At 35.7% G+C, this 15,256-nt stretch overlaps 1 protein-coding gene across 4 annotated transcripts in view; it reads right to left on the minus strand.

Moving 5' to 3' along the window:
- Window positions 1-15,256, minus strand: part of USP33 (ubiquitin specific peptidase 33) — a 58,118-nt gene that overhangs the window by 17,956 nt on the left and 24,906 nt on the right. For all 4 annotated transcript variants that reach the window (XM_059375182.1, XM_059375181.1, XM_059375180.1 and 1 more), the window contains 6 exons: window positions 13,162-13,264; window positions 12,254-12,323; window positions 9,901-10,014; window positions 5,813-5,891; window positions 3,542-3,959; window positions 892-1,032 (listed from right to left, as the gene is read on the minus strand). In XM_059375182.1, the coding sequence (XP_059231165.1) occupies window positions 892-1,032; window positions 3,542-3,959; window positions 5,813-5,891; window positions 9,901-10,014; window positions 12,254-12,323; window positions 13,162-13,264 (925 nt within the window). The remainder of the gene's footprint in view (window positions 1-891; window positions 1,033-3,541; window positions 3,960-5,812; window positions 5,892-9,900; window positions 10,015-12,253; window positions 12,324-13,161; window positions 13,265-15,256) is intronic.

Here is a 15,256-nt window from a genome sequence, read left to right on the forward strand (position 1 = left end):
AAATTTTTTATTTTTTCTTTTATCGATATTGTTTTTGATATCTTTAAAAAACTTTCTAACACAAGGTCATGAACACTTACTCCTCCTTATGTTTTTTCCTAAGAGTTTTAGAGTTTTACATCTCATAATACTGGAATTCTCATACATAGCCAAGTGGGAATGCAAAATTATACAGCTATCCTGGAAAACAATTCCATATAACATTAAGCGTAAAACCAATGTAAAACCCAATAAGCCCCTTTCTGGATGTTTCCTCTATACAAACTTACATTCACACAAAAAACCTGTACACAAATGCTTATAGCAGCATTCTTCCTAATTGCCAAAAACTGGAAACAGTTCAGACGTTCTTCAGAGTGAATAAATAAACAGTACTATAGTCCTATACAATGAAATACTACTCTGTAATAAAAACGAACTATTCAGACGTGCAGCATGACTATATCTCAAATGCATTACACTAAGTGAAATAAGCCTATTTCAAAAGGCTATCAACTGTATGACTACATTTATATGATATTCCAGAAAAGGGAGAGCAGTAGTACACGGAACAGATCAAAGGGCTAGGGTTTGGGGAGGGGTGGGAGAATGATCTGATTACAAAAAGGCAATATAATGAAATTCTTTGGGAGTGTTAAAACTCTTCTATATGCTGTTTGTGGTGGTGGTAACAAGAATCTATGTATGTGTTAAAATTCAGAACTCTACACCAAAAGAGTGAATTCTACTCTATACAAATTTGTGCCACACACACACACACACACACACACACACACAGATTTCAAATCATGGTTGTATAAAGTTATGCTGTGAATTTTAAAGTATTGAATATTTCATAATTAACACTTTATATTATCAACGCAAAGGAATCTGAGTAACTGAAACTTCTACCTTTTTTGTGTGTGGCTGCCAATCCTGGCCACAAATTGCCTGATTTAGGAGGGCTTGCTGATAAACGTGGATTAACACCTTCATTTGATGGGAGGATCTGTGATGTAGACAGGTCATTCAAATGGACATCAGTAATGTATTCTGTAATATTTAAAATTTGTATTATTATCTCAAATAGTAAAACTATCCCACTTGTCAAATAATATTAATTTAAAGGTTTCTTCATTTGAGATTTTGAACACAATTCACATTAACAAATGTCAAATGAAATATTTGATAGACCAAGTCCTTGTTAAGTAAAGTAACAGTAATTTTCCACCTAGGAATCCAAATAATGTATGTAACACCCTACTGCTGTAGGCAATTCAGGAAGTGATCAGTGGAAACATAAAGCCAAGATGATTGCATTTATTCTTACTTAGTATCTTTTAATATTTGTGACAGTTTTTTAAAAACTTCAAGACCATACAGGAGGAAAAAATGTCATTCTCTCAAATGAACATTATAATCAAAATCTAAGAAGAAATTTAGGCATAAGTAAGAACAAATTATTTTATTCTTACTGGGATAAAAGAAAATACATTCCTTTATTATGAAAGGGGCTTCTTTTGAAGAAAATTATGAATCAGGAAAATAAAAGCTTCATGACAGCTATCTTTAGAGTTTGCTGTTGGACTCTAAGCACATAACACAGATTCCAGGGCAAGGGATTGTGCTCAATTAGTATTTGAGTGAGGAAAAGAGAATTGTTCATGAAAGATCCTAAAACAGAATGACTTCAGGGATTTTTCTAGATGCAAAATAAGTGACTTTATTACTTACACATAGGGCATTTCTCATGATTTCAACCATGACTAAAATTAAAAAAAAAAAAAAAAGACTACTTAATACTGGCGGAAGAAAGGGTAGGAGACTCACTCTAGGACTTCCTGAAGAGAACAAACGTAGTATTATCAAGGACAGGGATTGGCAAATGTTTCCTGTAAAGGACCTGATAATAAATACTTCAGGTTTTGCATGCCATATATGACTTTTGTCACATTTTTAAAATCAGGTCTTTGTAAAATGTAAAAACTCAGATCCCTGACCTAAGTCATCAATTAGTCACTGTGTATAAGAAGTTCTGCTGTGGCACAATAAAGAACCACTAACTCCCTTAAACAGGCTTTTGACAGGATGGACTGAACAGGAGTCCACAGCAGCCTAAGTTAAGTCTTTCAATACTGACAGTTCATGTATTTACTGACTAAACAACTTCTAAATACATTTAAACTCCAAACATAGCCCACTATAATTTAGGAGCCTAACATGTTTTCCTGACGAGAACACATTTATGTGCTGTACATAGGTGGAACCATTAGGATTCCCGTACTCAAGGAAATATCCTTTTCCTCAAGGAATTTTGGGTTCATTCAATACCTAATAAATTGTTTAGTAGTTTCATTCATTAGAAATTACAGAAGAGGGCGCCTGGGTGGCTCAGTGGGTTAGGCCGCTGCCTTCGGCTCAGGTCATGATCTCAGGGTCCTGGGATCGAGTCCTGCATCGGGCTCTCTGCTCAGCAGGGAGCCTGCTTCCCTCTCTCTCTCTCTGCCTGCCTCTCTGTCTACTGTGATCTCTCTCTGTCAAATAAATAAGTAAACTCTTTAAAAAAAAAATTTAAAAAAAAAGAAAGAAATTATAGAAGATAAACCATTTTATATTACTTATCTGCCACTTATTTTAAAAGATCAGATAGTTTAAACTTCTGATGGTTTTTTTTAATGTACTTTAAAAAACTGAAGACCGGGGTGCCTGGGTGGGTCAGATGGTTGAGCATCTGCCTTTGGCTTAGGTCATCATCTCCAGGTCCTGGGATGAAGCCCCGCGTCGGGCTCCCAGCTAGGCAGAGAGTCTACTTCTCCCTCTCCCCCTGCTTGCCCAATCTCTTTCTTTATCTCTCTCGAATGAATAAATAAAATCTTTAAAAAGAAGAAAACAAAACGAAGCAAAAAACTAAAGACCACATTAAGCCAGATAAATTAATTCCCCAAGAAATGAAAGTAAAATGCAAAGCAACCCAACTCAATTACCTTTGGCCAGATGGCCACTTGCTCTTTTCGAAAGAACACTGGCTAGTATTATGATATAATTTATCATAACAGGGTTCATTATAGTTAAACTCTTACATCAAAACATATGCCAAATATTTCATAGCTGATATGACTCCAATGACAACAGTCTAAATCGAAAAGTATGAAAGATTACAAAACTGCAATTTAGGTTATTGTGCTTCTTGCCAGGATCTCAACAGAATCTGCATAAAATGACATTAACACTCACATGCAAATATTGCTAACTCTACTAACTGAAAGCCCAAAAGTAACCACTATATAATTCCTTTCTTCAAACTGAATTATATAATGTGATATACTGCACACAAATTAAGCTAAAGCTACTAATCAGCCTATTTTGTTTTTATTATGCTAAATATAAACTATTAACATGTAAATTAGAAATGTGTTCTGATTTTACTGAGATGCCATGCTGATTCCCCCCAAACATCAGAAATCAGTGAAATTACAAATATAATCTTAAATACAAATATCCACACTTGCAACACATGGTCTATGAATGAAGCACTACCATTTTCAAAGTATTAAGTTGTCACCTGAAGCTCTGCTGTGTATTTGCACTTTGACAGTTTCCTGGTTGTTCAAATCAACTGTTTCAGACACAGAGTCTCTATCTTTATCTAATTCTCCTTCAGAATTTACTTTATTAATCTTATTGCACATCTTCTCTTTTTGCCAATCTTTTGCCATTTCAGAATTGTTCTCATCATCCTGAATCAACATTGTTGTTTCATTATTATCTTCAGAAAAGCCTCTAGAGCCATTTTCATTTTCTGCTTTATCACTGCTGCTACAAGATTCACAGGATTGAAAATCTACATCTGATTGGCTCTTGTCTTCTTCCATGGTCTCCTCAGTCGTTATAGTTTGAGGATCTTCCTCAACTTCCATGACCTGTTCTTTTAACTCTTCATGAAGCAGATCCATTAAACATCGAAGGAATTCTTGAGCATCCTAATATATAAGGGACAAAGATTATTACCATTTCATTAAAAACACGTGCATGTAGAAATGTAAGAAAAAAAATACACAGAATGTGCTTATCAACAGATTTCTAAATGTGTAGCATTATGCTGAAGAAACACCAGGCATTGAAGGCATGGGAAGCGCTAAGTTCTAAAAAGTTATATAAATAAAACAGAAGTAATTTAAAAATGAAATATGAGGGTGCCTCAGTGGCACAGTGCATTAAGCCTCTGCCTTCAGCTCAGGTCATGATCTCAGGGTCCTGGGATCAAGCCCCACATTAGGCTCTCTGCTCAGCAGGGAGCCTGATTCCTCCTCTCTCTGCCCTCTGCCTGCCTCTCTACCCACTTGTGATCTCTCTCTCTCTCTCTCTGTCAAATAAACAAATAAAATCTTAAAAAAAAAAAATGAAAGATGATGTAGAGGTCAGCTTTTAGTACTGCTGCTACTTTTAAAAAATGGAGAAGGTATAAAGAAAACATGGATTTGCCTAATAGGATAATTAGAATTCAGAGATGTCCTAAATTCAAATATTTTATAAGTTTGGCTTAAAATTAAAGTTCCTCCAATCTTGTGCTGTACCTCAAAGGAAAAATCCGTGATCAACCTAGAATGCTTTTTGAAAATACAAATCTGTGGGTACAGGAATATACAAAATGGGTGAGGGGGAGTGGAAGGTATAGGCTTCCAGTTACATAATGAACTAGTCATAGGGATGAAAGGTATAGCACAGAGAACACTGTCAAAGGTATCATAATAGTGCTGTATGGCAATAAATGGCAGCTACACTTGTGATGAGCACAGCACGACTATGTAATATCATCGAATCATGACACTATACACCTAAAAAAATGCAACACTGTGTGTCAGTTACACTTCAATTAAAAAAAAAGAAAAGAAAATACAAATTTGAAGACCCAACTTATATGTACCAAATCAGTGTCTGGTGATCCAGGAATGTGCACCAGAAAAAAATCTAAAGGGAAGAGGTATTGTTTTGAAAAAGAAAAACATGTGAGGGCCAGGTGTTAACATTAAAGGAAACTATATAAAGCTACAGATTCAGCCATCAGTACAACTACAAAAAAAAACAAAAACAAAAACAAGTAAATGAAATAAATTAAAGCCCAGAAACTGACCCTATAAAATATTAATGTAAGCATAAAAATTAATAAAGAATAAATTTTAAAAATCAGATAAGAAAATTCTTAAATCTGTAGTTTGGTACAATTAGTTAACTCTGTGAAAAATTAAGTTTGGATTGTAACACAAAATAAATGACAGAGGGCGCCTGGGTGGCTCAGTGGGTTAAGCCGCTGCCTTCGGCTCAGGTCATGATCTCAGAGTCCTGGGATCGAGTCCCACATCGGGCTCTCTGCTGAGAGCCTGCTTCCCTCTCTCTCTCTCTGCCTGCCTCTCCATCTACTTGTGATTTCTCTCTGTCAAATAAATAAATAAAATCTTTAAAAAAAAAAAAAAAAAAATGACAGATTAGAGAATTAAATATTTTGAAAAATTAAGCATTAAATATAGGTGAAAATTTATCTCTAGATGTGTTACTTTTTGAAGCTAAAATCACTAAAAGAGAGACATATTTATCCAACACAAATTTAACAATTTTTAGAAAAGTATAAAATTACAAGAAAGGTAGAAAAATATAAACTAAAAATATGAGAACAGATTATTCTCAGTAAATAAACACAAGAAGTGATGACCTAAAACAATGGATAAATAAATTACAAAGGAAGAAATACAAATAACTACATAAAAGATAATGCATAATGGCATTTTGCAAACTTATTAAAGATTAGTGTTATGAATGAAAAAGAATAAAGACTTACCTGCTGAGAATAGCCCCGAAATGTTGGATTTACTGTTTTAATTCCTTGAAACAGAGTAGTGGGCACAACAGATCCTGGTCTGAGTAAGAAAAAATTTTAATGAGAAATTTGTGACTTTTACTTTCCATTTCAGAAATTAAGCAATCAAGAATTCAAGCTGTTAAAGTGTTTCCAAAAAAATCACTAAAAATTGCCCAGTACTATGTTGCATAGGCTCACCAGAACAGCTTACTAATAATACTCAAAATACATTTTATTGTTCTCCACCCTAATGAAATGGTCATGCTCTCCTATGACTTTTCAAAAATACTTGTAATTACTTAAAACAAAACTTTAATTCCTTAAAATTCCGGGATAATAATTAAGATAAATGTACACAGTACATTGACTAAATAAGATTTTTTCTGAATTCCATGTGTTTTTTAAAGATTTTATTTATTTATTTGACAGAAAGAGACACAGTTAGAGAGGGAGAAGCAGGCTTCCTGCCAATATGGGGCTCAATCCCAGGACCCTGAGATCATGACCTGAGCTGAAGGCAGATCCTTAACAACTGAGCCACCCAGGTGCCCCTGAATTTCACATTTTTATTTGAGTATAGCTGACTTAAGATTTTAAAACCAGCATCAACTAACCATGAAAACAAAAATGAAAAGCAAACCAAATTAAGAGATTTAACCACCTTTAGAATTTCATACTGACAAAGTTTAAAGTACAGATTCAGGTCAAAGAATTGCACACAGAAAGGGAAATCAAGAATACAAAAAAAACGGGCGCCTGGTTGGCTCAGTGGATTAAGCCGCTGCCTTCGGCTCAGGTCATGATCTCAGGGTCCTGGGATCGAGTCCCGCATCGGGCTCTCTGCTCAGCGGGGAGCCTGCTTCCTCCTCTCTCTCTCTCTGTCTACTTGTGATCTCTCTCTGCCAAATAAATAAATAAAATCTTTAAAAAAAAAAAAAAAAAAGAATACAAAAAAACAACGTAGCAAGTGGGAGAAGGTATTTGCAAATGGTATATCAAATAAGGGGCTAATATCCAAAATAAATAAAGAAGTTATACAATTCAACACACAAAAAACAATCTAGATTAAAAGATGGGTAGAGGACCTGAACAGACATTTTTCCAAAAATATACAGAGAGCCAACAGACATATGAAAAGATGCTCAATATCACTAATCATCCAGGAAATGCAAATCAAAACCACAAGGAGGTATCACTTCATACTGATCAGAATGGCTAGTATCAAAGAAAAAACAACAAGTGTTGGCAAAGATGTGGAGAAAAGAGAACCCTCATGCACTGTAGGTGGGAGTGTAACTGATGCAGCCACTCTGGAAAACAGTACAAAGGTGGGCGCCTGGGTGGCTCAGTGGGTTAAGCTGCTGCCTTCGGCTCAGGTCATGATCTCAGGGTCCTGGGATCGAGTCCCGCATCGGGCTCTCTGCTCAGCAGGGAGCCTGCTTCCCTCTCTCTCTCTCTGCCTGCTTCTCCATCTACTTGTGATTTCTCTCTGTCAAATAAATAAATAAAATAAAATCTTTAAAAAAAAATAAAAAATAAAATTAAAAAAAAAAACAACAGTACAAAGGTCCCTCAAAAAACTGAAAATTGAGGGCCGCCTGGGTGGCTCAGTGGATTAAGCCTCTGCCTTCGGCTCAGGTCATGATCTCAGGGTCCTGGGATCGAGCCCCGCATCGGGCTCTCTGCTCAGCAGGGAGCCTGCTTCCTCCTCTCTCTCTGCCTGCCTCTCTGCCTGCTTGTCATCTCTCTCTTTCAAATAAATAAATAAAATCTTAAAAAAAAACCAAAAACTGAAAATTGAAATACCAAATGGTCCAGTAATTCCACTACTGGGTATTTACCCAAAGAAAATAAAAACATGAATCCAAAAAGATAAATGCAACCCTATTATATAGCATTATTTACAATAGCCAAGATACAAAAGCAACCCAAGTATCCATCCATAGATGAATGGATAAAGATGTGGTATATACACAATGGAATATTTATTCAGTCACAAAAAAAGGGTAAGATCTTTTCATCTGTGACAATATGAAAGGTCCTAAAGCATATCATGCTAAGTGAAATAAGTCAGAGAAAGACAAATACCAAATGGCTTCACTTACACGCAGAATCTAAGAAACAAAACAAATGAATAAAACAAGCAAAAAAAGGCTCTTAAATATAGAGAACAAACTGGTGGTTGCCAGAGAGGAGATGGGTGAGGGGAATGGGTGAAATAGATAAAGAGGATTAAGAGGTACAAACCCCAAGTTATAAAATACATTAAGTCACAGAGCGAGAAGTAAAGCACAGAGAATATGTTAGTAATATTGTAATAACACTATATGGTGACAGATGGTGTGAGCATTAAGTAATGTACAGTCAATATGCTATGTACTTAAAACTAGATAAATTGTAAGTTAATTATACTTCAATTAAGAAAAAGAAAGAAAAGCTATTCTCTTTTCCTATCAAAACAAAAATTAAAGTAGTAACAAATTTTTGTTTCACTTAAGAAATGTTCTTATTAGGGGGTCACATATCTTGAAGAAAAGTGAGGCACTCAGGAATATAAGAATGTTAAAACTTTACTAATGAAATTTTACAGTAGAAATCATTAAGATCTCAAACTCTTACAAGGTTTATTTTTTTAAAAAGATCTTTATTTATTTATTTGAGAGAGAGAAAGCATATAAGCAATGGGAGTGGCAGGCAGAGGGAGAGGGAGAAGCAGGCTTTCTGATGAGCAGGGTGTCAGATGCAGGACTCTATCCCTGAGCAGAAGGCAGATTCTTTTTTTTTTTTTTTTTTTTAAGATTTTATTTATTTATTTGACAGAGAGATCACAAGTAGGCAGAGAGGCAGGCAGGGACAAGTGGGAAGCAGGCTCCCTGCTGAGGAGAGAGCCCAATGCAGGGCTCGATCCCAGGACCCTGAGATCATGACCTGAGCCAAAGGCAGAGGCTTAACCCACTGAGCCACCCAGGTGCCCCTGAAGGCAGATTCTTACCCAACTAAGCCACCCAGGCACCCCTTATGAGGTTTTTTTTTTTTTAAAGATAATTTTGGTGATTGTTTTCTTACAGGAAAGGTTGAGCAGTTCTTAGAAACATTTAAAAAGAGGGGCAGCTGGGTGGCTCAGTGGGTTAAAGCCTCTGCCTTCAGCTCCGGTCATGATTGATCCCAGAGTCCTGGAATTGAGCCCCGCATGGCATCGGGCTCTCTGCTCAGCAGGGAGCTTGCTTCCCCTTCTCTCTCTGCCTGCTAGTGATCTCTGTTAAATAAATAAATAGAATCTTTAAAAAAAAAAAAAAAGAAAAGAAACATTTAAAAAGGACTAATGGTAATGGGCACCTGGGTGGCTCAGTTGATTAAGCGTCTGACTTTGGTTCAGATAATGATCTTGAGGTCCTAGCATTGAGCCCCACTTCAGACTCCTCACTCAGTGGGAAGTTGGCTTGTCAACCTCTGCCCCGCCCCCGACTCTTACTCTCACTCTCTTTCTCAAATGAATAAAATTTAAAACAAAACAAAACAAAAATGGACCAGGGTGCCTGGATGGCTCAGTTCATGACCCCAGGGCCCTGGGATCAAGCCCCGCATTTCCCACTCCCCCTGCTTGTGCTCTCTGTCTCTCTGTCAAATAAGTAAATAAATATTTTTCAAATAAATAAATAAATAAAAATTTATAAAAGGACTAATGGTAAAAGCAATTTTCTGAATGGTCCTAAAACAAAATTAGTAAACTATAACACTAATTATTCTTCTAATGCTACACTTTAGAGCAAATAAATGTGAGAAAAATGAACATTCATGTAAGTATCTATGGTCTGATTTTAGCATTGTCAGAATGCCTACCCCTGCATTAAAACTCAAGCATCAGTAACAGCAGCTTTAGCAGTTCAACATTAGATGTCCAGTCCTGATACTTCATTTGGCTCTTCAGTTTGAAATATAACATGCCCTAAAATGAACATGTCTCAAATCCACTTTTTTCAACTCTATATACATGGACCTCCATCCTTTTAATATTTGATATTCATTTAAAAACATTAATAAAGAGAATAAATACATTAAGTACATACCTGCTTTTATGCCAGAGTTCTGTCATCAGTTTGAGATAACTTTTGCAAATGGCTGGTTTCTTATCTGTTCGAGCTAGTCCTCCACAATGAAGAAAAAACTGTGTCAAAGGTGGACTAATTAAAAAAAAGAAAGAAAAAAATGTTAAAGTGGAATCAAAGCTTAATACTGACTGACTCCCAAGCATTCAAGGAATAGGCAGCACATAGAGCCACATACCTAGAATTACTTTGCTTCCTTTTACAGCTTCACATTCACTTCTTCATATTCATGTTCTACTCATTTAAATCAAATTTGACCCCACCATATCAGACTCCTCAATGGGGCCAGATCCAGTCAACACTTTTCATTTCCCTCTTAATAGCATTATTTACAGATGACCTACCCCTCATTCTTCAGCAACTTGCTTCTTCTGAACAATGATGAATTTTTCTACTTTTCTTCTTTACCTCTGGCAACTCTTTTCCCTCTTAATTGTTCTTTTTGCTCTTACCAGATATATAACTATCAAGGTTCCTCAGCACTTGATCTTATGACTTTTCCTGTCTTCCCTATATATTCTTCTCCTGGGATGACTTTAAATTTTCATGCACATGCCAGACAGTCAAATTTGTGAAAGTCTCATAAATTTCAAAGTCTCATCTAAACTCCAGATTTATATCAAATAGCTAAATTTAACATGATCAAAATTTAACTTTCAAATCAATCTAGTCTTCCTCTAAGCTTCTACATCTCAGTAAGTGATACTACTATCTATCTGGTGGTTCAAGTTAGCAACTTAAAAGGCAATACTGTCTTTTATGAGTGTGATTAGCTGGAGGGAAACTCTGTGTCTTTTCAAATAGTTACATGAAACAGATTGGACAAAGGACCAAACCCTGACCCAGAACAAACTGGCTATCTTAAAAAGATATTCCATGCAAGTGGAAATGAAGAAAGAATGGATAGCTATATACTTATATTACACAAAGCAGACTTTAACTCAAAGCTGTAACAATATATAAAGAAGGGCATTATAAAATGATAAAGGGATCAGTTCATCAAGAGGGTAACATTTGTAAATATTTATATACCTAACAGAGGGCCAGCTAAATATACAAAGCAAGTATTAACAGATCTAAAGGGAGAAATAGGGGCGCCTGGGTGGCTCAGTGGGTTAAGTCTCTGCCTTCAGCCCAGGTCATGATCTCAGGGTCCTAGGATCGAGCCCCGCATCGGGCTCTCTGCTCTGCTGGGAGCCTGCTGCCCCCACCCCCTGCCTGCCTCTATGCCTACTTGTGATATCTCTCTCTCTCTGTCAAATAAATAAAATCTTTAAAAAAAAAAAAGGGGGGAGAAATAAATAGCAATTCAGTAACAGTAAGGGACTTCAATACCCATCTTTAATCTTCCAGACAAAAAATAATGAAACACTGGACTTGAACTACATATTATTAGACCAGATGGACTTAACAGTATCTGCCTTTGGCTCAGGTCATGATCTCAGGATCCTGGGATCAAGTCTTGCACTGGGCTCCCTGCTCAGCAGGAGGCTTGCTTCTCCCTCACCCACTCCCTCTGCTTGTGTTCCCTCTCTCACTGTCTCTCTATCAAATAAATAAATAAAAACTAAAAGAAAAGGAAAAAAGAAAAAAAATTCTGAATACTGTGACTTTTCCACCTAGTGAAAAGAGTAAAATATTTTCATAGTATCCCCTAACTAAAAATAATTTCAGAAATTAGTTCAAGCTCATGTTCTACATGTAAAAACAAGTAACTTGCTCAAAGACACACAACTACCTAGGGTCTAAGCGAGAACCAGAAGTCTCAGGAAACTATAGACATGAATAGAGTAACCCCACTGGGAAAACAATGGATTATGTCCCAACCCAGATTCCTGCCTACTCTACCTTGAGGATTAACAAGAAAGGAAAAAAAAAAAACTTTTTCAAGACATTTACATAATTTTATAAATGGGATCATTTCAGAAAGTAAGATGGAAGGAGAGGAATGCATTGAGGATGAGGATGGTGAGAAAAGAACAGCCAAGGACTTATGGGATCCTGTTGGCTAAGGAAATTGAATAGAATTATTATTCTTTCTTATATCACCATTAATGTATATTTCTTTCTTTTCTCCTCTCATTTTCTTTTCTTTTTTTTTTTTTTTTTATTCCTTAAGCATACTACAGCAGCATGGTTTCCTCCCATCCAAGTACTAACCAGACCCAACCTGCTTGGTTTCTGAGATCAGGCACAATCAGGATGGTATGCCTGTATACTAGCAGCATGGTCATCTGCTCAAAGAATGACTTCTTTTTGTCTTCCGCAAAGAATGACTTTAAGAAAGTTATACAAAATTAATTTAACTACTTACCAGTTAGAAAGAGCCTGCAAAGCTGCATTCATATAACAAGTATTTCCAATATTTTTCAAACCTGTAAGACCTATTTAGAAAAATCATAAATTATGTTATCATTCAATAATGCAATGACTTAATTTTATAAATGTTTACCAAATATGTAACTATATATGGTACTTATTATGGTTCCCAATCTATGCTAAGAAAATACAAAATAGGGACAGTGACTCAGTGAGTTAGAGCCTCTGCCTTCGGCTCAGGTCATGATCCCAGTGTCCTGGGATCAAGCCCCATATTGGGCTCTCTGCTCAGGAGGGAGCCTGCTTCCTCCTCTCTCTTTGCTTGCCTCTCTGCCTACTTGTGATCTCTCTGTCAAATAAATAAATAAAATCTTTAAAAAAGAAAATACAAAATAGGAGTGCCTGACCGGATCAAATGGTGGAGCGTAAGACTCTGATCTTGGGGTTGTGAGTTTGAACTCCATAATTTTTCCAAAAAATTAAGAATTTTAAAAAATATATTATGAAAAAAATTTATTAATGGAAATACAAAATAACAACTTGAACAACTCTGACTTCAGGCTTGTACAAGTGTTAATTTTCAAATAACTACTTAAATACGCATTTAAAAAATTAAAATTCCCTTGTATCAGTTACAAAATACATAATTTGTACTATATTATATACAGATAGTTTATACTAAGAATTGTGGGCTTTGGTAAAGTGATGTCAGAGAAACCAAGCATCATTCAAAGTTATCAGTCTACTTTCCTTGCAAATACAATAATATAAAACTAAATTCTTTTTTGGTCATCAACATCAATAGAGTCCCTTTCACTTCTGGAATTTGAAATTTTCACATTACACAGTTTCCTAAAGAAATGGGTAGTGCCATACAAAGGAGCGACAGGAGAATTATTTTACCTCTTGCCTTAAGTTCATCTTCTTCTTCCACTTCTATGTCCAAATCATCAAATACAGCAACCAGAGGAGTTTTTAATGTTGTATTGCTCGGTATTTTAAAATCCTTCATAAAAGAAAAGACAGCCAACTTGAAAAAATCTTTTATGTAAAAATTTTTTTAACTTTTATCTCATATACATCTACAGTCTAAAAGTTAAGAGATGTTATTTTAAAACTATTAAGAACATACTCTGGTATTACTAATCAGAATAAAATTTATACTTATATCAAAAAAAATTTACATTTGTAACTTGAAAGCAGTAAGGATTTACACTAGGTAAGAGCCTGTCACCCTATGTTAAAATATGTACTTGAATTCAACAAAGCCACTTGTGACTTTTCTGAATTTAAACACAATTAATTCAGTGAATTCCAATCCAATTCAGTGAGATCACATCACGGCTAAAAGAAATCTAAGTGGAATACCCTACACTGTCTTCTCAGACTTCTTTAACTTTTCACAGAAAAAAAATACTTAAGTTATTCTACTATAACACACCAACTTATCTTTAGACCTACAATCTCTCCTGATCACTTGCTACCTTACTTATTTTGCATCCTTTTGTTCATATGAAATAGTGCACTTGTTTTAAATAGTAATAAAATGTTCCAGAATTAATTTTCAAGTATTGGCTTAACTCAAAGGTTACAACTGTAACTCAAAGGTTACAACAAAAGAAAAACTTTGATCTAAATTTTAAAAATTGGGAGAGCTCACATAAAACTCAGATTATGCAAGTTCTCTTATAACAGATGATCAAACCACAGTGAATCCATTTAGCAACACTCAGATAAAGGAAGAAACTGAAGAAGGAGCATGCACTTAGCATGTGCTCGGCTTCTCCAACTTATTATAGCCTTATTCCACCTCAACAATGCATGCATATGTACTTTCATACCCACCCACTTTATACATTCACCTTACTTTCCTGGTATCTGTAGATACTGAACATTTGAGTTGGCCCCATAGTCTCACTTAGTTATATTTAAGTACAGAGACTTAAAAAAATCACTTAAAATTTTACCTCCCAGAAAAAACTTGCACTAATGACATTTGAATGGTTTCCAATATTATTTTATAATTAATGCTCTAATGAATTGGATTCAAATAGCATAGAAATTTTATACTAAAAAAAACTGTACAAATAACATTTTTTCTTCTGAGTAATTTCTTCAACAATGGGATCAGGAAGTTGCATGAAATTAAATTTATGCCTTTGACTGATGTTTTATATATATATATCTCACTAGAGAATTATTTACAACCCATCAGAAAAGTATCAGTATATTTATCCAACCAGGTTCAACATTTATTAACATTTCATTGGATGAAATCTCAGGATGCCTGGGTGGCACAGGAGGCTGAACTATGGACTCTTGCTTTCGGCTCAGTTTGAGATCTCATGGTCCTAAGATTGAGCACCATGTTGGCCTCTGCACTCAGCAGAGAATCTGCTTGGGATTCTCTCTCCCTCTGCCTCTGGCCCTCTGCTTGTTCTCTCTCTCTGAGATAAATAAATAAATCTTTAAAAAAAAAAAAAGAGTATACAGAAATGTCAACAGACAGGTGTTTTAACTTACTTAAGTCAGGGATGATTATTTTATTAATGTGTTTTTACTTATATTTCGTTTTCGTGAACCATCTGCACTTATTTTTTTCAACCACCTTTGAGCACTACCCTTATAAATTGTTATTAGTTCCTTATGGGATTACATTCTGTTACCACATTTAGTTAATAATGCAAGAATGTTCACACGAATTTACTTTCGGGGCACCTGGGTGGCTCAGTTGGTTAAGCAACTAACTGCCTTCGGCTCTGGTCATGATCCCAGAGTACAGGAATCAAGTCCCGCATCAGGTTCCCAGCTCCACCAGGAGTCTGCTTCTCCCTCTGACCTTCTCCTCTCTCATGCTCTCTCTCTCATTGTCTCTCTCTCAAATAAATAAATAAAATCTTTTTAAAAAAAATTTACTTTCGGGGCGCCTGGGTGGCTCAGTGGGTTAAAGCCTCTGCTTTTGGCTCAGGTCATGATCCCAGGGTCCTGGGATCGAGCC

Source organism: Mustela nigripes, chromosome 14 (assembly GCF_022355385.1).
Source record: "Mustela nigripes isolate SB6536 chromosome 14, MUSNIG.SB6536, whole genome shotgun sequence".
Lineage (NCBI taxonomy): Eukaryota > Metazoa > Chordata > Mammalia > Carnivora > Mustelidae > Mustela > Mustela nigripes.